Source organism: Oncorhynchus nerka, linkage group LG15 (assembly GCF_034236695.1).
Source record: "Oncorhynchus nerka isolate Pitt River linkage group LG15, Oner_Uvic_2.0, whole genome shotgun sequence".
Taxonomy (NCBI): domain Eukaryota; kingdom Metazoa; phylum Chordata; class Actinopteri; order Salmoniformes; family Salmonidae; genus Oncorhynchus; species Oncorhynchus nerka.
The window spans coordinates 55056140-55080203 of NC_088410.1; the positions used below are offsets into that span (position 1 = coordinate 55056140).

The window sequence follows — 24064 nt, forward strand, 5'->3', positions numbered from 1 at the left end:
TTGATGATATTACTAGATATTATCTAGCGTGTCCTGCGTTGCATATAATCTGACTGAGCATACAAGTATCTAAGCATCTGAATGAGCGGTGGTAGGCAGAAGCAGGCACGTAAATATTCTTTCAAACAGCACTTTTGTGCGTTTTGCCAGCAGCTCTTCATTGTGCCAAGCATTGCACTGTTTATGACTTCAGGCCTATCAGATGAGGCTGGTGTAACTGAAGTGAAATGGCTGGCTAGTTAGCGCGCGCTAATAGAGTTTCAAATGTCACTCGCTCTGAGCTTTCTAGTAGTTGTTCCCCTTGCTCTGCATGGGTAACGCTGCTTCGATGGTGGCTGTTGTCGTTGGGTTGCTGGTTCGAGCCCAGGGAGGAGCGAGGAGAAGGACGGAAGCTATACTGTTACACTGGCAATACTAAAGTGACTATAAGAACATCCAATAGTCAAAAGTTAATGAAATACAAAATGGTATAGAGGGAAATAGTCCTATAATAACTACAACCTAAAACTTCTTACCTGGGAATATTGAAGACTCATGTTAAAAGGAACCACTAGCTTTCATATGTTCTCATGTTCTGAGCAAGGAACTGAAACGTTAGCTTTCTTACTTATTGCACTTTTACTTTCTTCTCCAACACTTTGTTTTTGCATTATTTAAACCAAATTGAACATGTTTCATTATTTACTTGAGGCTAAATTGAATTTATTGATGTATTAAGTTAAAATAAGTGTTCATTCAGTATTGTTATAAATGTCATTATTACAAATAAATAAATAAAAATCGTCCGATTAATCGGTATCAACACAGGGGCCTCTCAGGGGTGCGTGCTCAGTCCCCTTCTGTACTCCCTGTTCACTCATGACTGCATGGCCAGGCACGACTCCAACACCATCATCAAGTTTGCCGATGACACAACCGTGTTAGGCCTGATCACCAACAACGATGAGACAGCCTATAGGGACGAAGACAGAGACCTGGCCGTGTGGTGCCAGGACAACAACCTCTCCTTCAACATGATCAAGACAAAAGGAGATGATTTTGGACAACAGGAAAAGGAGGACTGAGCACACCCTCATTCTCATCAACAGGGCTGCAGTGGAGCAGGTTGAGAGCTTCAAGTTCCTTGGTGTCCACATCAACAAACTATCATGGTCCAAACACACAAAGACAGTCGTGACGAGGGCACAACAAAGCCTATTCTCCCTCAGGAGACTGAAAGGATTTGGCATGGGTACTCCAGATCCTCAAAAAGGTTCTACAGCTGCACCATCGAGAGCAACATGACTGGTTGCATCACTGCCTGGTATGGCAACTGCTCGGCCTCCGACCGCAAGGCACTACAGAGGGTAGTGCATATGGCCCAGTACATCACTAGGGCCAAGCTTCCTGCCATCCAGGACCTCTATACCAGGTGGTGTCAGAGGAAGGCCCTACAAATTGTCAAAGACTCCAGACACCCTAGTCATGGACTGTTCGCTCTGCTACAGCACGGCAAGCGGTACCAGAACGCTAAGTCTAGGTCCAAAAGGCTTCTTAACAGCTTCTACCCCCAAGCCATAAGACTCCTGAACAGCTAATCAAAGGGTTTCCCAGACCCCTCTTTTACTCTCAGTTTATTATCCATGCATAGTCACTTTACCTCTACCTACATGTACATATTACCTCGACTAACCGGTGTCCCCGCACATTGACTCTGTACCGGTACCCCCTGTATATAACCTCGCTATTGTTATTTTACTGCTGCTGTTCAATTTTTTTACTGAACACTTTTTTTAAAGCATTGTTGGTCAATGGCTTGTAAGTAAGCATTTCACTGTAAGGTCTCCACCTGTTGTATTGGCACATGAATTGATGGTTACCAACGTAATTAGAGCAGTAAAAATGCATGTTTTGTCATACCTGTGGTATACGGTCTGATACACCACGGCTTTTGGTCAATCAGCATTCAGGGCTCGAACCACTCAGTTTATAAGTGACCTTGTAAAATGGGTGGTTTGAGCCCTGAATGCTGATTGGCTGACAGCTGTGGTATATCAGACCGTATGACAAAATATGTATTTGTACTGCTCCAATTACATTGGTAACCAGTTTATAAAAGTAATAAGGCACCTCGGGGGTTGTGGTAAAAGGCCAATATACCACGGCTAAGGGCTGTGTCCAGGCACTCTGCAGTGCGTCGCGCATAAGAACAGCCCTGAGCCGTGGTATGTTGGCCATGTACCACACCCCCTCGTGCCTTATTGCTTAATTATAACACAGCACCATGCATTGTGGCCTTCGCAACCGTTAATGTGTTGAGTGTCAAAATCTAGGCCTGCCTCCCAGCTAGTCTAAAAAGACCCCCGCAGCCAGGTGTGTGTGTGTGTGTGTGTGTGTGTGTGTGTGTGAGTAAGTATATTAAGTGTGTGTGTGAGTAACAGCACACCCCCAGGAGAGCTGAGAGGGAGACAGCGCAAGCGTTAGGGCACGGAGTACAAGGAAGAAAGGAAACTCAATTCTCCACCAGACAGACAGTGTTACCCCCTGCCATAACAAAACCAAAGGGGGGAGCAGGGGTAAAAGAGGAAAAGGGAGAGAAGGGGGGAGAGGAAGACCGAGAGAGGAATAGAGATTTAATGAATAAGAGTTGGAGAGTTTGTGGGAGTTGAAGAGGTATTTAAAGGAGATGAAATAGCAAGGAAAAAAAGACTGAGGGAGTGTATGAGAAAAAGTGAGGTCTCAAAAAGAGGAGTAAAATATGACACACACACACAAAGATAGCTGATGAGAACATAACAGCATCATGTCTGCTCGTTATTCAGAGTGCCTTTCGGCCCAGTGTGGGCTGCTTCTCTCTGGTATCTGCTTGTGGAACAAGAGTTTAGGAGAAACAAACACTACCACAGCTGTTATTATTTTTATTTTTTTAACCTTTATTTAACTAGGCAAGTCAGTTAAGAACAAATTCTTGTTTTCAATGATGGCCTAGGAACAGTGGTTTAACTGCCCGTTCAGGGGCAGAACGACAGATTTGTACCTTGTCAGCTCGGGGATATGAACGTGTCCCTCTACCACAGCCGTTATGCAGACATTTCCACTAACACTACTCGATAGACAAACAAACCACAACTAGACCAACTAAAAACCTCATCAACAGCTAAAACGACAAAGGTTCACTTAAAGTTCAACCTTTAGGTGTACTGTTTCATTTTCTGTTTGTGAAGTTGAGACATGGTGGGAGCAAGTGTCAATTTAAGAGACGTGTCCCTCTCCAAGTGGTATATTCCACTGATATGATGAGCCGGAACCCTAGTCAGCCTGCAGACTGAATGAATGAATGAATGACTGACTCACTGGTGGAATCTCTATCCCAACTGAATTAGATAAGACACTGAACAAACAGTTAGCGCTGATAAATTGTGAATTTAGATAGGATTCTAGGGAGAAAAAAAAAAAGAAAAGAAAAGAAAAATCAATATTGTGGTCTACAACCGTTTTTGCATAACTATAGCAAATACAGTACATATAGCTAGCTACAGCTAGCTTGTCATATTTAACAATAACTTTAGCACATTTCATTACAATAATCAAGAATCATGATTATTGAAAAGGGAAGCAGATTGTGTACAACAGCCTTGAGGTTATCGTATCTTGTTATATCATCTCTTCCTCAGGTCATACATATTCTGTCACCAAAGCAATGACATTGTGATGAAATAGGAACTTCAGTTAGTTACAGTGTGAAAACGGTCACTGCTATCAAGAATCCTTTGGACGTTCTTACGGTGGTATGGACAGTGGTGTAAAGTACTTAAGTAAAAATACTTTAAAGAACTATTTAAGTCGTTTTTTGGTGTATCTGAACTTCCCTATTTATATTTGACTACTTTTGAATTTACAACAGTCCTAAAGAAAATATTGTACTTTTTACTCCATACATTTCCCTGACACCCAAAAGTACTGGTTAGATTTTGACAGGGTGAATGGTCCAATTCACACACTTAACAGAACATCCCTGGTCATCCCTACTGCCTCTGATCTTAGCAGGCTCATTAAACACACATGATTCGTTTGTAAATTATGTCTAAATGTTGGTGTGCCCCTGGACATCCATTCATTTTTTTTTAACAAGAACATTTTGCCGTTTGGTTTGCTTAATATGAGGAATCTGAAATTATTCATACTTTTACTTTTGATACTTATGTACATTTTAGCGATTGATTACACTCAAAAGTAACATTATATTGAAAACCAAATACTTTTAAATTTTACTGGGTGACTTTCTATTAAGCCATCTATATTTTTACTCAAGAATGACAATTGGGTACTTTTACCACCACTGGGTATGGACGTTCCAACCGTACCAGATAGCACGGACCGTATGAAAACTAGACTAGTGTGGTGGAGCTGGCTAGCATTCTTAGTATCTTGGTAGGTAACGTTAGTCATCTTGTAAAATCCCAAACTAGCCATGTTATCGCCTGGTGCTGTACTAGCCTCACATAGTTAACATAGTTAACGTTAGACAACTTTGTGAGTGTTGAAATAGTTATTCAAGTGGGTGACCCAACGTAGTTTGTCAGCAAACTAAACCGATTGGAGTTTGATAGCTAGCAGTTAGCTAACTTGCTAGCTAAAATAGCTTGTCATCTGGTTCTAATCCCTCACGTGATACTTAATCTATCCATAACACAAAAACAAATTATTTGTCCCATGCCGAGACATTAGCAAGCTAGTCAAACTGTTTGTCTATCTAACTCTAAAGTTAATTAGCTAGCTAGCAAACACATATGTATTGTGAGCTGGTTGGAGCTAGCTATCTAAATTGGCTAGCCAAACCAATTCCCATGTCTGCTTGAATGGGCTCTGATTTGGGATAGCTAGCTAACGAGCTAATGCTAACGTTAGCTGGCTAGCTACAGTAGCTAACTATGTTTGAGGCTCAGCACAGTTCTGGTAAGCTTTCCGATATGCTAACGTTGGTTAAAGTCAAGTTTATATAATTTTACCTTTGCTGCATGCAAACAACTGATCCAAGCAGTAGCTAGGTAGCTGAGCTAGTTGGATCCTGGACAGTCCGACGTTCGCCTGATGAGGTGTTCCTTGCCTGCTCTATTCCACGTTCATTAACGTCGAAAACACGGGAACATTGTTTCTTCTACTTGACAAACTCGAGGTGGGACTTTGTAAAATTAAAATGTTACTAGCTTTGTCGCCTTTTTGTTCATTAGTTGCATATCCTGAAGGTTACTCGTGTATGTTGGTCGAATGGAGAAGGGCTTGTTATTCCCAAAGTTTTTTGGGGTTTTCACCTCAGTCAGCTCCGCTCCACGATCTGTCAAACTCATACGCTCGTCACTAGTTACCACAGCCACAAGGTCATACTTATTGCTAAACCCCGCCTATTCCTACAATTTCTCTTCTTAAAATCTGATTTTAAACCTAACCGTAACCACACTGCTAACCTGATACCTAAACCTAACTTTAACAAAAAGCACATTTTTGTTTTCATGATGTTCATCGATAATAGCCAATGTTGACTTTGTGCTTGTGGTAACTAGCGACAACCCTCTGTCATACATCTGTCATGGTTTGACATCACACCATCCGATGAGCACGTACCACGTAGCGCAGTGTGTCACCAACGCATGTGTGTCAGTGCTTTCACTGTGTTGATTTTAGGGTCCAAATAACAGCACGAGCAAAGTTCACGTTTAGCGTACAAAACATTTACTTAGACTTTAGGAATGAATGTGCACAGTGCTTTAAGGTAGCACATCCATATATTGAAATTCAGTCTTAACTGTCTGGAGAAAAAAACAACGTAAAATGGTTTGAATTCACCCAACTAAAATGTTGGAGATCGCAGTCAGCAACCCACAGGGTTTTCTTCTCTCCCTATTCCACATTCTTGATAAGAATCATGATTTAATTGGATTGGTGATTTATCTATTCATCACCTGATATTTGTTATCTGATGTGATGGCTGTTTGTCTGTCTGTATGCCTGTAGCTTGTTGAAAGACACATTTCCCTATGAGATATTCAAGTATTCTATTCTATTATACTGGTACTCTGTTCACCACCTTTCCATTTGGCTTTATTGCCAGTATTGTCAACCATATTGCCACTAGGTGTCTATCTTAACCATGTTTTCTGCAGAGGTTGAGGACAGATTTAGCAAAGTTTTACATGTCAGCAGCATAGTTTGGTGTAGGATGTGTATAAAAGCAGACTGCTTCAAGAGAAGTCGAAGGAAGTCGCAACCACAGGATGTAACAATCGTAAAGCGTTTATTTCCATTTCAAACTCTTCCGCCAGTTCAGGATAAGATATAAAATAGCGTCGTCATCCAAGTTGTCCTGTGGAGTTATTTAGACTCAGTTTGTTTAATTATAAACATAAAACTTATCAATTGATTGACAACTGCTAAGTTTTGTCCAGTTGCAGAGTTTTTGTTTATAATTACAATTAAAACAGAATAAACATATTGATGGTTTAAATTTGAAAACTCTCCTCCCATGAAGGCACCAAGCATTATTAGCATTATTTTGCTAATATTCCTACCATCATAATAATTCTCTAAGGTCAGGGAAAGAGAGAAAAGAAAGGGGAAAACACCCACAGAACATAAAGATATCCGTCACGCAAAAAACACATCCTTTAAGTAAACAGAAAGTGATATCAAATGATCTGATTGTACATTTTGATTTTAATCATATAGCTGACACTCTTACGCAGAGTATCTTACTCAAGGGCACATCAGCAGATTTCTTACCTAGTCAGTCTGGGGATTTGTACCAGCAACCTTTCAGTTTCTGGCCCAACGCTTTTAACTGCTAGGCTACCTGCCTCCCTAGTACAACCCCAGCGGTATGTATTTACATTAACATTCTTAGCTTGGGGGATCTTAGGCCTCAGGCACAGTCCATGTCCTCATTGGAGGCTTGATACAGACACATCTCCTCTCTTCCACTGATGTTCACTCTCTCCTCACTTCTCCTTCTCTCTTTCGTTCCTCTGATGGTACAGGCGTAGGCCCGGGTCTCGTAGGGAGGGCACAGACACAACTGGGACCCCTGAGCTTCCAAGAGAGGGTCTTCTCTCTGGGAGAGGGTCTTCTCTCTGGGAGAGGGAGGGGGAGGAAATAATTTGAGAGAGTAGAGAAAGAAAGAGAAACAAAATGCATGGAGGACAAGGACAAGGAGGTTCACACAGGCACCTGTTCAAACGTAGCTTTACGCACTAGAACACTTCCCTCACCACTAATCTCACCTACCGGTCCATTAAGGATGTGTCAGTCTGTTCACCTGGATGTTCCAGTGTTTGACGCTGGTGCTGGCATGTCGCAGCTTCCTTTGAGCAGCCTGAGTGAGACCATGGAGAGGGACGGGGTGAGAGATGGAGGGGAAGCGAATGAGAAAGGGAGTGAAGGAGAAGAGAATGAGAGAGGGCAGTTAGATAATACATTTCTGTAGTTTATACAGGATCCAGAGGCCACTGTGCTTCCTTTTGAGATGTTTATTACTCTCAGATAAGAAGGAGCATGATATAAAACACAGGGTCTACACTGACACACATACAGCAATTACTAAATAGACTTCATGGGACCTGAGTGGGGGAAAGTACAGCATAACTATCTACACTGACCTCTAAGACCATGAACCTTGTCTTTCCGTCCTGTGGCTTGTTTCGGTACATTCAACACCCACACATATGCACGTTCACACAGATATGTGTGTGCAGCAGAGGTAGTTAAGCGGACTATGATTGCTTGATGAGTAGCTGTAGTAGTCTGGACAGTGGTTCCCTGATATACTATACATTTAGCAGAAGATCTGGGTTCGATACTGATTTTGTTGCACTCACTGCAATGTCCTGGTCCATTCTGTGCCGGCTGGCCCGAACTTTCTCCAGTTGGTGTTGGGCCTCCTCCAAAGCCTGGGACTTGGTTACCATCTCTTGCCTGAGCTCCTGCTTCTCTCTCTGGGTCTTCAGGATGTACTGCTCCTGTTCCTCCTGGAGGACCAGCAGGGCCTTCATCTTCTCCTCCTCCTCTACCAGCAGCCTTGGGATGAAGAGAGAGAAGGAGAGCCACAACCACACAGGGTTCTAAGTCACAATAGCACACTGACCCTTGTTGGAGCTCTAAAAATAATCGGCTCGACCTATGGCAATAATGTTACAGTTACAGAATAGGAATGCCCTAACTTATTGTGTATTCTAAAGCTTCTTTTTGTGACAGTTGTGACAATGTCATAATGAAGGGACAAATCAAAGAGCACAGTTATGACAATGTCATAATGGAAGGACCAATCAGAGAGCAGGGTTATGGAAAAAGTAAACATGAAAAGACATTACGCCCTAAGATGCTCAGTTCCTGAGTAAGTAGACAAACCACAAGTACCGCACAGAGATGACAGGAAATCGTTGGCGTCTCTCTGAGAGTAAACACGTCTACTAACAAAAAACGTTGTGATCTGTGGAGGACAACAGCATCATATGTATGTGTGTGTGTGTGTGTACTCGCTTGACTGAGGGTGCCATGCATTTGGCTAAACAGAAGTACAGCCAAATCACTTCAGGTTAATATAAGCTTTAATATTGCAGATAGGGATATGTCACGTTCACTGGAATAAATATCGGACCAAGGCGCAGCAGATGTTGAGTTCCACATAATTTAATGAATAAATTGAAACTTAGCAAAGACAAAAACAAATTAACAATAAACTAACAATGAACGGTGACTACAGAGATGCTACATGCACTAACTCAAAACAATATCCCATAAGCACAGGTGAAAAAATGCTACTTAAATATGATCCCCAATTAGAGACAACGATTACCAGCTGCCTCTAATTGGGAATCATACACAATCACCATCATAGAAAAACAAACCTACAACCCCACATGGAAATAATAAACTAGACTAACCCCCCAGTCACGCCCTGACCTACTCTACCATAGAAAATAAGGACTCTCTATGGTCAGGACGTGACAGGATAAGATTTAATAGTGCGGATAGGTTTTGGGTTCTATAAAATTAACTGTTTGCATAATTTCTACTCCCCCTTATTTATTTATTTTATTTGTATTGGTATTCCCCAAGGCAGCTGTTTAGGCCCATATTTTTTCAATCTTTACTAATGACATGTAAGTGTGTCTATGTTTGTGGATGACTCAACACTTTACACGTCAGCTACTACATGGACTGAAATGAGTGCAACGCTTAACAAAGAGCACAGTTAGTTTAAGAATGGGTAGCAAGGAATAAGTTAGTCCTAAATATAAAAACATATAAAAGCATTGTATTTGGGACAAATCATTCACTAAACCCTAAACCTCAACTACATCTTGGAAGGAATCATGTGGAAATTGAGCAAGTTGAGGTGATTAAACTGCTTGGAGCAACTCTGGATCGTAAACTGTCATGGTCAAAACTTATTGATACAACAGTAGCTAAGATGGGGAGAAGTCTCTCCATAATAAAGGCAGGTTCTACAGGCCCTAGTTTTATCACACCTGGACTACCGTTCAGTAGTGTGGTCAGGTGCCGCAAAGAGGGACTTTGAAAATTACAAAAGGCTCAGAACAGGGCAGCATGGCTGGCCCTTAAAAGTAGAGGGAGGAGCTAACATGAATGATATGTATGTCAATCTCTCATGGCTCAAAGTGGAAGAGAGATTGATTTAATCATAACTTGTTTTTGTAAAAAATGTTGACAAGCTGAATGTACCCAGCTGTTTGTTTAAACTACTGGCACACAGCTCGAACACCCATGCATACCCCACAAGACATGTCACCAGAGGTCTCTTCACAATTTTCAAGTGAAGAACAGACTATGGGAGGCGCACAGTACTATATAGAACCATGACTATATGGAACTATATTCCACATCAGGTAATTGATGCAAGCAGTAGAATCAGATTTTTTTTAATGGTAAAAAAATACACCTTATGGAACAACAGGGACTGTGAAGAGACACACGCATACGCTCACAAGCGCTAGCATAAACACTCTACACACAAGTACATTGTCATATTGTTGTATGATGGTGTTATAAATGTTGTATTGTTGATACACTGCCTTCGGAAAGCATTCAAACCACTTGACTTTTTCCACATTTTGTTATCTTAGTCTTATTCTAAAGTTGATGAAATTGTTTTTCCACCCTCATAAATCTACACACAATACGCCATAATGACAAAGCAAAAACAGATTTTATAAAAAGGTAAATATCATATTTACGTAAGTATTCAAACCCTTTACTCAGTACTTTGTTGAAGCACCTTTGGCAGCGATTGCAGCACCAAGTCTTCTTGGGTAGGACGCTACAAGCTTGGCACACCTGTATTTGGGGAGTTTCTCCCATTCTTCCCTGCAGATCTTCTCAAGCTCTGTCAGGTTGGATGGGGAGGTTTGCTGCACAGCTATTTTCAGGTCTCTCCAGAGATGTTTTATCGAGTTCAAGTTCAGGCTCTTGCTGGGCCACTCAAGGACATTCAGAGACTTGTCCCAAAGCCATTCCTGCATTGTCTTGGCTGTGTGCTTAGGGTCGTTGTCCTGTTGGAAGGTGAACCTTCCACAGTCTGAGCGCCTGAGCGCTATGGAACAGGTTTTCATCAAGGATCTCTCTGTACTTTGTTCCGTTCATCTTTCCCTCAATCCTGACTAGTCTCCCAGTCCCTGCCACTGAAAAACATCCCCACAGCATGATGCTGCCACCACCATACTTCATCGTAGGGATGGTGCCAGGTTTCCTCCAGACGTAACACTTGGCATTCAGGCCAATGAGTTCAATCTTGGTTTCATCAGACCAGAGAATCTTGTTTCTTATGGTCTGAGAGTCTTAAGGTGCCATTTGGCAAACTCAAGCAACTGTCATGTACCTTTAACTGAGAAGTGGCTTCTGTCTGGCCAGTCTACCATAAAGACCTGATTGGTGGAGCGCTACAGAGATGGTTGTCCTTCTCAAAGTTTCTCCCATCTCCACAGAGGAACTCTAGAGCTCTGTTAGAGTGACCATCAGGATCTTGGTCACCTCCCTGACCAAGGCCCTTCTCCCCTGATTGCTCAGTTTGGCCTGGCGGCCAGGTCTAGGAAGAGTCTTGGTGCTTCAAAATGTATTCCATTTAAGAATGATGGAGGCCACTATGTTCTTGGGGACCTTCAATGCTGCAGAATTTTTTCGGATGCCTTCCCCAGGTCTGTCCCTCGACACAATCCTGTCTCAGAACTCTACGGACAATTCCTTCAACCTTATGGTTTTTAATCTGACATGCACTATCAACTGTGGGAACTTATATAGACGGGTGTGTGCCTTTCCAAATCATGTCCAATAAATTGAAGTTACCACAGGTGGACTCCAATCAAGTTGTAGAAACATCTCAAGGGTGATCAATGGAAACAGGATGCACCTGAGCTCAATTTCGAGTCTCATAGCAAAGGGTCTGAATACTTCATTTTTTACATTTGCTAAAATTTCAAAAAAACTGTTTTCGCTTTGTCATTATGGTGTATAAGGTGTCGATTGCTGAGCATAATTTTTTTTTTTTAGAATAAGGCTATAATGTAACAAAATGTGGAAAATGTCAAGGGGTCTGAATACTTTCCGAAGGCACTGTATGTAGTGGTGTAATAATGTTATATGATGTTCTGTTTTATCTTTTGTTTGATATGTAATAAAAGTGCCTTAATGTTGTTTGGATCCCAGGAATAGTAGCTGCTACCTTGGCAGCAGCTAATGGGGATCGCTAATAAATACAAATATATACAGTATATTCCTAATTTCCTCGCTGCAAGAGCTGGATTTTCATCCAAAGCGGCCAATCCACCATTAATTCGGATTTTAACTCCAACCCTCCGATGTCAACAGATTAACCCATATTTCCCAGTATAAGGCCTTTTTGCTATTTCCTTTCGCAATACATCCCTCCATTTTACTTCAATGTCTTGAGGTTCTTGAACCTCCCTATTTGAAACATTTCTACCGATATCGCCATAAAAATAAATACTTCACCCAAGAGTATAATGATATTTCCCATTGACTGTTCGTGGTTTTTCAGATCTCCTAATAGTAGGGTCCAGCTGAACCCTGAATTTATGACATGACAACCATTCCTAGACCTGACTCCAAAAGCAAGCCACTGGTGGACTACCAGAAACTATGCTCTATTGATTGTTTCCTTGTGACAGAGACTGCACAGGGATGAGTGTTCACATTTTGTATTCAAGACATATATTATTTTTTAATTTTACTTTAGTCCTTATTGCAAGGCATGGTGAAATAGTTTTATTAATTTCCCCAAATTTCTAAATATATAATTCCAGACATTATGTGGTATTGTGTGTTGGCCAGTGTCAAAAATGCTCAGTTTATTCCTTTTCAAATTCAGGCTGTAAAACAATCAAACGCTGAAAAAGTCAAGGGGTGTGAATACTTTGAAGGCACTGTATCTAGTTTGTACGCTTTAGTTTGAATGATTCGGTATGATTAGTTTGATATGATGAACGAATCAATGAGATTTGGATCATTGCAGGGATGTGACAAATGAAAGAAAAGTATTTACGTTTAAAACTGACATTTATCATTGAAATGGTAACAAAAAATCATACAATTACGTGAATTCACAATTCAGATATGACCACTAAGAGGCAATGCAGTCCATTCTACCGCAGTCCTGACAGCGTGTTCATAGACGTCCAATAATATGTTCTTACCCCACATACTGTTGTTTGACAGCTCAAGCTTTGTGCTTGCAGAGAAATCATTGTACAATATCTCCATCCATGTGTTTAGGGGCCCATTGAAATCGACATCCTCTACCATTGACGATGGCTGCATATCAACTTCAGTAATTTCTTTAATCGGTATTGAGATTTTCTCACTCTGTCCCTTGCAACTTGTTATGTGACTTCTTACTCCTGAACTTATTTATGCTTACAATAACAGAGGGGTTGACTGCTTTTTAACTCAATACATTTCAGCTTTTCATTTTGAATTAATTTGTAAAAGTTTATAAAACATAATTCCACTTTGACATTATGGGGTATTTTGTGTAAGCCTGTAGGCTGTAGCACAACCAAAATATAGAAAAAGTAAATGGGTGTGAATACTTTCTGAAGGCACTGTATATACGTGTGTGTGTGTGTGTGTGTGTGTGTGTGTGTGTGTGTGTGTGTGTGTGTGTGTGTGTGTGTGTGTGTGTGTGTGTGTGTACATGCTGTATATACAGTGGGGCAAAAAAGTATTTAGTCAGCCACCAATTGTGCAAGTTCGCCTGTAATTTTCATCATAGGTACACTTCAATTATGAAAGACAAATGAGGGGGAAAAATCCAGATAATCACATTGTAGGATTTTTAATGAATTTATTTGCAAATTATGGTGGAAAATAATCTCAATACTTTGTTATATACCCTTTGTTGGCAATGACAGAGGTCAAAAGTTTTCTGTTAGTCTTCACAAGTTTTTCACACACTGTTGCTGGTATTTTGGCCCATTCCTCCATGCAGATCTCCTCTAGAGCAGTGATGTTTTGGGGCTGTTTCTGGGCAACACAGACTTTCAACTCCCTCCAAAGATTTTCTATGGGGTTGAGATCTGGAGACTGGCTAGGCCACTCCAGGACCTTGAAATGCTTCTTACGAAGCCACTCCTTCGTTGCCCGGGCGGTGTGTTTGGGATCATTGTCATGCTGAAAGACCCAGCCACGTTTCATCTTCAATGCCCTTGCTGATGGAAGGAGGTTTTCACTCAAAATCTCATGATACATGGCCCCATTCATTCTTTCCTTTACACGGATCAGTCGTCCTGGTCCCTTTGCAGAAAAACAGCCCCAAAGCATGATGTTTCCACCCCCATGCTTCACAGTAGGTATGGTGTTCTTTGGATGCAACTCAGCATTCTTTGTCCTCCAAACACGACGAGTTGAGTTTTTACCAAAAAGTTATATTTTGGTTTCATCTGACCATATGATATTCTTCAAATCTTCTTCTGGATCATCCAAATAGTCTCTAGCTAACTTCAGATGGGCCTGAACATGTACTGGCTTAAGCAGGGGGACACGTCTGGCACTGCAGGATTTGAGTCCCTGGCGGCGTAGTGTGTTACTGATGGTAGGCTTTGTTAATTTGGTCCCAGCTTTCTGCAGGTCATTCACTAGGTCCCCCCGTGTGGTTCTGAGATTTTTGCTCACCGTTCTTGTGATAATTTTGACCCCACGGGGTGAGATCTTGCGTGGAGCCCCAGATCGAGGGAGATTATCAGTGGTCTTGTATGTCTTCCATTTCCTAATAATTGCTCCCACAGTTGATTTCTTCAAACCAAGCTGCTTACCTATTGCAGATTCAGTCTTCCCAGCCTGGTGCAGGTCTACAATTTTGTTTCTGGTGTCCTTTGACAGCTCTTTGGTCTTGGCCATAGTGGAGTTTGGAGTGTGACTGTTTGAGGTTGTGGACAGGTGTCTTTTATACTGATAACAAGTTCAAACAGGTGCTATTAATACAGGTAACGAGTGGAGGACAGAGGAGCCTGTTAAAGAAGAAGTTACAGGTCTGTGAGAGCCAGAAAACTTGCTTGTTTGTCGGTGACCAAATACTTATTTTCCACCATAATTTGCAAATAAATTCATTCAAAATCCTACAATGTGATTTTCTGGATTTTTTTCTCATTTTGTCTGTCATAGTTGAAGTGTACCTATGATGAAAATTACAGGCCTCTCTCATTTTTTAAGTGGGAGAACATGCACAATTGGTGGCTGACTAAATACTTTTTTTGCCCCACTGTATATGTATGTGTGTGTGTGTTACCTGGCCTGTGCGAGGAAGTAGACCTCCTCGTCTTGTCTAGCTCTCATCTCCTGATGCAGGGCCTCCTCCAGGCGGAGCTGCATCACCTCCAGCTCCCTTATTCTCCTCCTCTGACTCTCCGTCTCTACATCCTTGAGGGCCATTTCTGCCTGAATGCTGGCCCGCGCCTGACCCACAAGAAACACACCAGGACAAAGCCACAATTAGACCCGTAAAGATCTATAGAGTCTCCTCATTGTCTCACCCCTCACACTTTCCTCCTTCTCAACTTTCCTTGAATTCCTTCTTGCTATCCTTCTCCCCTCCCCCTCTCCTCTAGTGGGTGCCGTGCTGTTAGACTTTAGTGCTGCTTTTGAAGTAATTGATCATAAAATGTTGCTAGGTAAAGTTATGTTATGGGTTTTTTTCTGACGCTTTATCCTGGATGGAAAGCTACCTTTCCAGGGGAAGGCAAAAAGTTTTCTTTAACGGTAGCTTTTTGGACTGTAAAGATTTACACTGTGGTGTTCCTCAAGGCAGATGCCTAGGCCCACTACTCTACTCTATCTTGACTAATGATTTACCATCAGTAATGAATAAAGCAAGAGTGGTTATGTATGCTGATGACTCTACAATGTATAGCACTGCATTAGCATATAATGAACTAACAGATGTATTGAGCAAAGAACTAAGAACGGTGTTTTAGGGGCTTAACAATCAGAAATTGGTGTTGAATATTTATAAAACAACATTTATTGTATTTGATATTGGTGACCCTCAATTAAACTTGTCAATGGATGGGTTGTCTGTTGACCAAGTTAAAAAAGTGTCACATTGGACACAGCTCTGTCGTGGTCTGAACATATAGACAAGATTGTAATTAAAATGGGTAAAGGCATTGTGTCACGTTCTGACCATCGTTCGTATGTGTTTTCCTTGTTTTAGTGTTGGTCAGGACGTGAGCTGGGTGGGCATTCTATGTTGTGTGTCTGGTTTGTCTATTTCTATGTTTGGCCTGATATGGTTCTTAATCAGAGGCAGGTGTTAGTCATTGTCTCTGATTGGGAACCATATTTAGGTAGCCTGTTTTGTGTTGGGTTTTGTGGGTGATTGTTCCTGTCTCTGTGTTTGCACCAGATTTCACTTTTCTTGTTTTGTTTAGTCTTTTCATGTACAGTATTTTGGTCCGCCTCTCTTTCACCAGAAGAAAACGCTTACACATTGCTATAACAATAAATGTTCTATGGTTCTGTCAGACCTATAGTACTGTCTGGTCATATTGTCATCTGCAGCAAAAAATATCTTAAATCTCCAACTCGCTCAAAAAAAGGCTGCAAGATTAGCTCTTCATTGACCTACCCGTATGAATGTCAACCGATTGCGCCATCATCTCTCATGGCTTCCCATTGAACACAAATTATTATCCAGTCTTTTGATTTTCTTTAGGAATGTGATATTTCTAAACAAACCAACGTTTATTTCTGACCAATTAGTGTATACTAGGAACAAACATAACCACCAGACAGGCTAGTTCAGGACAACTGATAACCCCCAGACCAAGGATAAATATCCTCAAATCTACAGTAATACTAGATGGAGCCATCACTACATGGAATTCTTTACCAAATCACATTTCTCAGGTAAAAACTAAATCCACCTTCAAGAAAACAATAAAATAACTAAGTTTGGTGAAGAATGACAGCACCAACAGCACAAACTGTCATTCTGTTACGAAACTATGCACCTGCATTGTTTTTCAAGTACATGTATTTTTGTAAGATTTTCTGTGGACATTGATAAATATAGTCCTTGTGCATAGCGTTTTAGGGTTTGTTTAACTTAGCAATCATTGTTTTTTGTTTGGCACACATTTTTAAGGGAAAAATCTGAGTCTCAGCATCACTCTGTTACCGTGGAATTGTCTTTCTGTGTTGGACCCCAGGAAGATTAGCTGACATTATAGCATCATCTAATGGGGATCCTAGTAAAAATTATAATTCTCCTTCCTCTTACATCCACCTTCTTTCCTTACCCTGATCAGCTCACCTCAACTCCCCGCTAAACTCTTCCTCTCTATCCCTCTCACCTCCTCAGCCTGCTGTAGCTGCTCCTGCAGGGTTCTCTGCAGCTCCACATGTTGTATCCTCTTCTGCTCCTCCTGCAGCAGAGCTGTCTGGGCCTGCTTTTGCGCATCCTGCACACAGATTATACAAATATAACAACAGTGATTGTGAAGCTATCACATTGCTATTCAAAGTTCAGTTTTCGTTGTAGTCATCTCTCTCTCTCCGCCTCTCTGTCTCTGTCTCTGTCGCTCTCTCTCTCTCTCTCTCTCTCTCTCTCTCTCTGTTTCTCTGTCTGTCTCTCTCTCTCTCTGTCTCTCTGTCTCTCTGTCTTTCTCTCTCAGCCACACACACCTGTAGTAGCTCCAGCTCAGCCAACTTGCTCTCCCTCTCCCACTGGAGAAGGCGCAGACTTTGGAGCTCCTCCTCCTTGGCGGTGTGTCTCCTCTCCCTCTCCTCCCTTTGCTCCCTGCGTCGCAGCTTCAGGTCCTTATGCAGGGACTTCTTCCCCTCCACACACAGACGGATGGCTGTCTGGATCGCTGCAGTGACAACATACAGTAAGTAGCCTGAAGCATCATCATAAATCAAGCCAGAGGACGCATTGTGGCTTTTGCCTTCATCAGGGTGTGAAATTGCTATTTTCTCCAGGCTTTAAAAGCCCAGTGTGTACTGTACTGTATGATCTCTGACCTGTGGTCCACTCCTGTCTCTGCTTGGTGTCGGGGGCGCTCATCTCGTAGGTCTTAGTGAGCGTCTTCACACAGAACATACACCTCTTTCCCTCCTTCTCTGGCAGCACCTGTCAACGCAACCACAGTGGTGAGAACATAACCACCATAACAAACAGCATCATCCACACACAACATTTTGTATTGATAAAAAATAATGGGGTGGTTCATATTCATTCAAGTATGTTACCCTATCGAAGTCTTCTCTGAACAAATCCCTCATCCCAGCTCTGCCCACATTGGCATCCTATGCCAGAGGATTTAGTGTAGGCCTACCCCCGGTACTACCTTTCTCCATTCTACATAACCCCTAACCCAGTGTTGTGTACCTCCACACAGCAGTTGTGGCTCAGCTCGATGCAGCCTTTACACTCCTTGCGGTCCTCACTGACATAGTAATGCAGAGTGCTGGGCTGGAGAGAGAACCAGCGCTCATTCCAGTTCCTCCGCAAGTGGCCCTTCTTCCACAAATACCCCTATAAGGACAGATACATACGGCCACACAAAGTTACACATGCCTAATTATATAAATGCCATATTACACGTGGATTACATTTATATTACATGCATATTAACACAAATATGTCTATATATTCTCTTTATGTTTAAAAGCACCTGTTTTATGATATTGCCCGCTATCTCCTGGTAGACCTCGTCTATCGCCATCGTAACGGAGTCCTTCACCATCCCTCTGGTCAGCCTCCCGGTGTTGACAAAGTCCAGGAAGGCCCACACTGTGATGCCGCTCTGCTGCACAGCCTCCTGGGAGATGAAGTCTTCCATGTCCACACAGCTCAACTCCACACTCATGGCTATGCAGATCTTCTTCAGGAGATATTCCACCTGCAAGTTACCATAGGGAATGAATAGAGCACATCATGGGACAAATCCTAACTTGAGACAGAATTTCACCCAAATCTCCCGTTGACATTATTGCAAAACATTTTCATGAAAAGAGGAAAGGAAGGAGGCAAATGATTTTGGAGTACCGTCCAGGGCTGAGAACTCACCTCCTCTGGGACCAGGACCAGTGGATAATTGTCTTCAGACAGGAAGTTGAAGAGGCACCAAAGATGGAAGGCATCTTTATCAGGCAGAACGTCCACGCCATTTTTAGGCCGGTAGTTCTTTTTGGCACAGAGAGTCCAGCAGAACTCATCTACGTTCTCCTTAGCAAACGTGCCCTCAACCACCTGGGGTCAGAAAGAGAGGATGCCAAGTGTGTGTGTGTGTGTGTGTGTGTGTGTGTGTGTGTGTGTGTGTGTGTGTCAGCATGTGTACACAGTACCTTGTCCAGTATGAATTTGTTGAGGTAGGGCATGTACCCCTGGTTGGACACCGGCCCATCATCATCATCACTGAAGTGGTCCTCTAGAGCCACAGGGTCGTGTGGGATGTTCAGCGCAGTGTATAGGTTATGAGACAACACCTACAACTCATCAACACAGTGTATAGGTTAGGAGACAACACCTACAACTCTTCAACCCAGTGTATAGGTTATGAGACAATACCTACAACTCATCAACACAGTGTATAGGTTAGGAGACAACACCTACAACTCTTCAACACAGTGTATAGGTTATGAGACAATACCTACAACTCATCAACACAGTGTATAGGTTAGGAGACAACACCTACAACTCTTCAACACAGTGTATAGGTTATGACACAACACCTATAACTCATCAACACAGTTTATAGGTTATGAGACAACACATACAACTCATCAACACAGTGTATAGGTTATGAGACAACACCTACAACTCATTAACACAGTGTATAGGTTATGAGACAACACAACACGTACAACTCATCAACACAGTGTATAGGTTACAAGACCCACTAAGCATGGACCGACGATTACTTATTTGGATGTCTTTTTTGGTGTTGTCCGGACCGGATATTTTTTTTTGGTATTTGTTTTTGGTGCCTTCCATACCAGCCTTGATTACAACGTCAACTGACTTCGATATTTGATCTGGATCAGTCCAAATCTGAACCAATCATAGATGTCTATGTTTGGTTCAGATTTGGTACAGTCTGGACTGGTCTGGATTTCAACGTCCACGGCATATTAGCAATATGGTGTAACTGCAGACTGCAATTCGGAGCGTTTCTTGATGTGGGCGTTTGCTGATATCAGGAACCGCCCATTGGTGCCTGCCATTGGTCAGTCCATTGATACCTGCCATTGGTCAGTTCTGGTGCTATGAGACTGATGGTTTCTCGACACAGATGATTTGTTTACATAGCAGGTTAGGAAAACTAATGTGGCAGGTTAGGATAATTAAAATGGCAGGTTAGGTGAATGAGGTTAAGGTTAGGAAAAGGTGTAGGGTTAGGTTACCTACAATGACACAATTGTCAACAACTGTTGTCCCGGATGCGAAAGAAATGGCCATGGACCAATGGCGAGCAACAATGGGTGTAACTTGACATCAAGAAATGCCAATATCAGAAAACGCCACTAATTGCGGTCTGCAATTGCGCTCTTCTCTATACTAGGCCTAAACATAGACGTCTTCAATTGGTTCAGATTTGGTTCGGTCCGGACCAGCTTTGATTACTGATAAAACGTGACTGTACCATACTGTACTCTACTCTACTGAATTAAAATGTACTGTACTGTACCGCAAGGCGTGAGAGAATGGCGCTGAAGTGCGAATTCAGGGTGTAGGCTATGTAAATTTGGACTGCTACAATTTTATTCATTGGCATTTCATTTTTTTTCATTCACCAAATGCCGGCAATTACCAACTAAGGGAGACCCTGGAGCATTTTCCCGTCAGAGTTGTGTTGTCCATTGCATACTGATAGTTTTGTCACAAAAATTGATGCGTAGGTATAGTGAATGTGCCCGCTCTGGTATTGTATTGGCAGGTGCGCTCTGGTATTGTATTGGCAGGTGCCCTCTGGTATTGTATTGGCAGGTGCACTCTGGTATTGTATTGGCAGGTGCGCTCTGGTATTGTATTGGCAGTTGCCCTCTGGTATTGTATTGGCAGGTGCCCTCTGGTATTGTATTGGCAGGTGCGCTCTGGTATTGCATTGGCAGGTGCCCTCTGGTATTGTATTGGCAGATGCACTCTGGTATTGTATTGGCAGTTGCCCTCTGGTATTGTATTGGCAGGTGCCCTCTGGTATTGTATTGGCAGGTGCGCTCTGGTATTATATTGGCAGGTGCCCTCTGGTATTGTATTGGCAGGTGACTCTGGTATTGTATTGGCAGGTGCCCTCTGGTATTGTATTGGCAGGTGCACTCTGGTATTGTATTGGCAGGTGCACTCTGGTATTGTATTGGCAGGTGCGCTCTGGTATTGTATTGGCAGGTGCCCTCTGGTATTGTATTGGCAGGTGACTCTGGTATTGTATTGGCAGGTGACTCTGGTATTGTATTGGCAGGTGACTGGTATTGTATTGGCAGGTGACTCTGGTATTGTATTGGCAGGTGCGCTCTGGCCAACAGCTTGCAGATACAGTGCAGGTATAGCCTGCTACATAATAAGATATTTTTTATTTGTCAAATGGCAGCCAAGCATTGATCATCATGTCACCAGAATAAGACCTTAGATATTTATTGAAAGGAGCATCAAGCTCATCATGTGCACTTTCACCACCCTGTATAAACTGCATGCTTTCCCATGATGTGGTGATTTTTCTTTGTATCAAACATGTAGGCTACTTTGCCGCATATAAAAGGCGTTTAAAAAGTTCAACAATAAATATTTATGCCTCATTGAAGCGGTATGTTCTAGGTGTGCGAGGTATAGTCGTTTAGATTGGAGAAGAGGCAGAGCTTGTGTTTGGCTTTCCTGAATAACTGGGCCTGCCGGGAGAGTATGTGGCCACATTATTATAATGGATGTCTATGAGAATGTTCTGCAATCAGTATCAGAAATGCAGCCAGACTGGCCAGCTACTGTGCCTTTCTAGACCTTCTAAACAGTGGAGAGTAGACCCACAACTGATCCAAATGGAAAGAAACATTCAAATTACAGGGCTTTTTAGCTGTTATTTAAAAGACGTTTTCACTGCAGACTAAACCAGGCTGGAATGTTGTACTCACTTGAAAACAGTAATGCAATTATTCATTGCATTGTGGTGTTGTAAACTAGTCTAGGTAGGATAATGTTATTGTCCCTAAACAAGATCGATAGGGGAGATTTTTGAGTTGTGTGTCTCATGTCTTCGCTGCTCTTTCTTAATGTATACAAATTTGAATGCATTTATGTGCGGTATGATCGCTAGTTAGCCTATTGCAGATCTGGACAAACGATCCACCTACAACTATTGTCACTACGAATGGTGCATTATGGGCAGGATAGACCGTTAGACTGGTAGACTATACTGACCTGTGGTATAGTATAAGTTAGCATACGGAAAAGTGTAGTGCATAAGGGAAGTACCAAAACCCCATGATATAGAGGAAGTGCATGCCAGAAGATGAGGAAATGTGGCTAGGATGGAAGAAATTATATAGTAAAACCTGCAAAAAATGTAATCTAAACTAAGGAAAAGATTCACTATCCTCCCCTGTTCCCCCCCAAAAACACACAACCCTCCCCAAAGCAAAACATTTGACAACCCTGAACTATTTAGGACCCCCCCCCCCCCCGTAAATTGCAATCTGACTGTTACTGGGGACCTACAAGTACAGTACAACTCATCAACAGTATGTACAGGTTATGAGAGAGAGGGGTGGGGAGAAAGGGAGAGACAAGGAGACCCACGTCATTTTAATGAAATTATGTTGAACCAATTTTGAATATTTATTTTACCTTTATTTAACTAGACAAGTCAGTTAAGAACAAATTTTTATTTTCAATGTCAGCCTAGGAACAGTGGGTTAACTGCCTGTTCAGGGGCAGAACAACAGATTTGTACCTTGTCAGCTCAGGGGTTTGAACTTGCAACCTTCCAGTTACTAGTCCAACACTCTAACCACTCTAACCACCCCAATAGACATTGAATTGACATCTGTGCCCAGTGGGGATACAGAAAGAGACAGGGAGACAGTAAGATAAGCGAGAGAGAGACAGACAGACAGAGGAAGAGACTCGACAGCAGAAAGATGGAAGTAGGCAGACACAGGGCCTCTTTGACAACATCGTCATAGCAACAGCTGGGATTTAGAGTTCGAGCTCCTCAGTGTGACTGGGATTAAACATGTCACAATGGCTGATCTCACACACAACGCAACACAACACAGCATCACTGACCCATAACACACGACAATTCAGCAGCCACCAATACACCCAAACACCAGAGCTATAACATACCACCAGCCACCCAGATGCATGATGGGGCTCAGAGAGGGTCTGCCTCTGAACATAAAGATAGGCCTATCACCATAGCAGACTACTGATTACTGCCTCTCCATTCCAGCGGTAGTCTGGCCCATACATAATCCCAGGAATTAGCCCAGTTAGAGTCATGTGTTTGTTATTCTAGATTTGGGAAGGGAGGACAAAGGTTAAAAAAAGGGAATCAAATGTCAACACAAGGGGTTTGATCAATAACATGGTGTAAGAAATCAATCAGTGCTGTGAAGCTCATGCTACAGGAAAGATCACACACAAACACACCAACCCACTGGGCACAAGTGTCAGTTCAACGTCTAGTTTTGATTTACATTTGGTTGAGTTGTCAACTAACTTGAATTCAATGTGAAATCAACCAAACATTCCACCATGTCATTGGATTTAGATTTTTTTTTGTAAAGAAAACGTAAAAAGGTTGACAACACATCATCATATTTAATGTTTCGGTTGAAATGAAGTGGAAACAATGTTGATTCAACCAGTTTTTTCTCAGTGGGTAGTGAAAGAAAACATTTAGCTAACAGGAAAGAGATTAGACCTTGAAAATAGTGTCTCATCTAATTCGGTTGACCTAACTAGATCAATAAATAAAAAAAATTTTTTTTTTTTTATGTGTTGATAACAGTGATATAAAAAACATAATTTTCCTCAAACAAGGAAAAGATAACAAACAAAAATAATTAAGGGTAAAAACGTCAATAACACACAAACCAACACATTGGAAAGGCAGAGAGACACACTGAAGCAAATCCTTGCAATCCTCCCAGCTCTTTGACCCCTATGCTGACCCCTTACTTGACCCCTGACCCCTCACCTTTAGCTGGGATTTGGACACCTTCCCGCTCTTCTCCACATCCAGAGAAGTGAAAGCATACCAGATGGACTTTAGCAGTTCAGCTCGCAACTCCATGACTGCCTCCGCTCAGCTCTGCTTATTTTACTGCATTGCTGTGTGTGTGTTTGTGTGTGTGTGTGTGTGTGTGTGTGGCACACAGACCTGTGTGTGTCTCAGTAAACCCCCACATCCTGCTCTTTGCTAAATGGCTGCCCTGAAGCTCACTGATACCACCTATCTGTAGCAAATGGGAAAACCTTAAGGGTCATTGTGGGGAATATTTGGAATTATAAATCAAGGCGTTTTGGTCATGGATTGCCTCATGGCTGTACGATGTTACTCCCTGG

General features: G+C 42.2%; 2 protein-coding genes across 5 annotated transcripts in view; both read right to left on the bottom strand.

The window, feature by feature from the left end:
- LOC115142916 (peroxisome proliferator-activated receptor delta-like) overlaps positions 1-5446 on the bottom strand; it is a 41052-nt gene extending 35606 nt beyond the window's left edge. The window contains exon 1 of one of the 2 annotated variants that reach the window (XM_029682762.2): positions 4989-5446. The gene's annotated coding sequence lies outside the window, so the exon portion shown is untranslated. The remainder of the gene's footprint in view (positions 1-4988) is intronic. The other variant, XM_029682761.2, reaches the window with a different exon arrangement.
- An 808-nt stretch (positions 5447-6254) lies between these two features.
- Positions 6255-23848, bottom strand: LOC115142917 (differentially expressed in FDCP 6 homolog). 3 transcript variants are annotated; one of them, XM_029682763.2, is made up of 12 exons: positions 23697-23848; positions 18850-18990; positions 18572-18754; positions 18177-18404; positions 17891-18037; positions 17524-17632; positions 17185-17372; positions 16854-16961; positions 14789-14955; positions 7848-8046; positions 7289-7345; positions 6255-7103 (listed from the first exon to the last, which is right to left on the bottom strand). In XM_029682763.2, exons 1-12 carry the CDS (start codon positions 23790-23792, stop codon positions 6972-6974), a joined length of 1755 nt encoding a protein of 584 aa, XP_029538623.1. In that variant the 5' UTR covers positions 23793-23848; the 3' UTR covers positions 6255-6971. The 3 variants fall into 3 exon arrangements, with proteins under 3 accessions (XP_029538623.1, XP_029538624.1, XP_029538626.1); XM_029682764.2 differs by having other exon boundaries at positions 7015-7103; positions 7258-7345; XM_029682766.2 differs by having other exon boundaries at positions 7015-7103; positions 7254-7345.
- Positions 23849-24064: the final 216 nt, after the last annotated feature.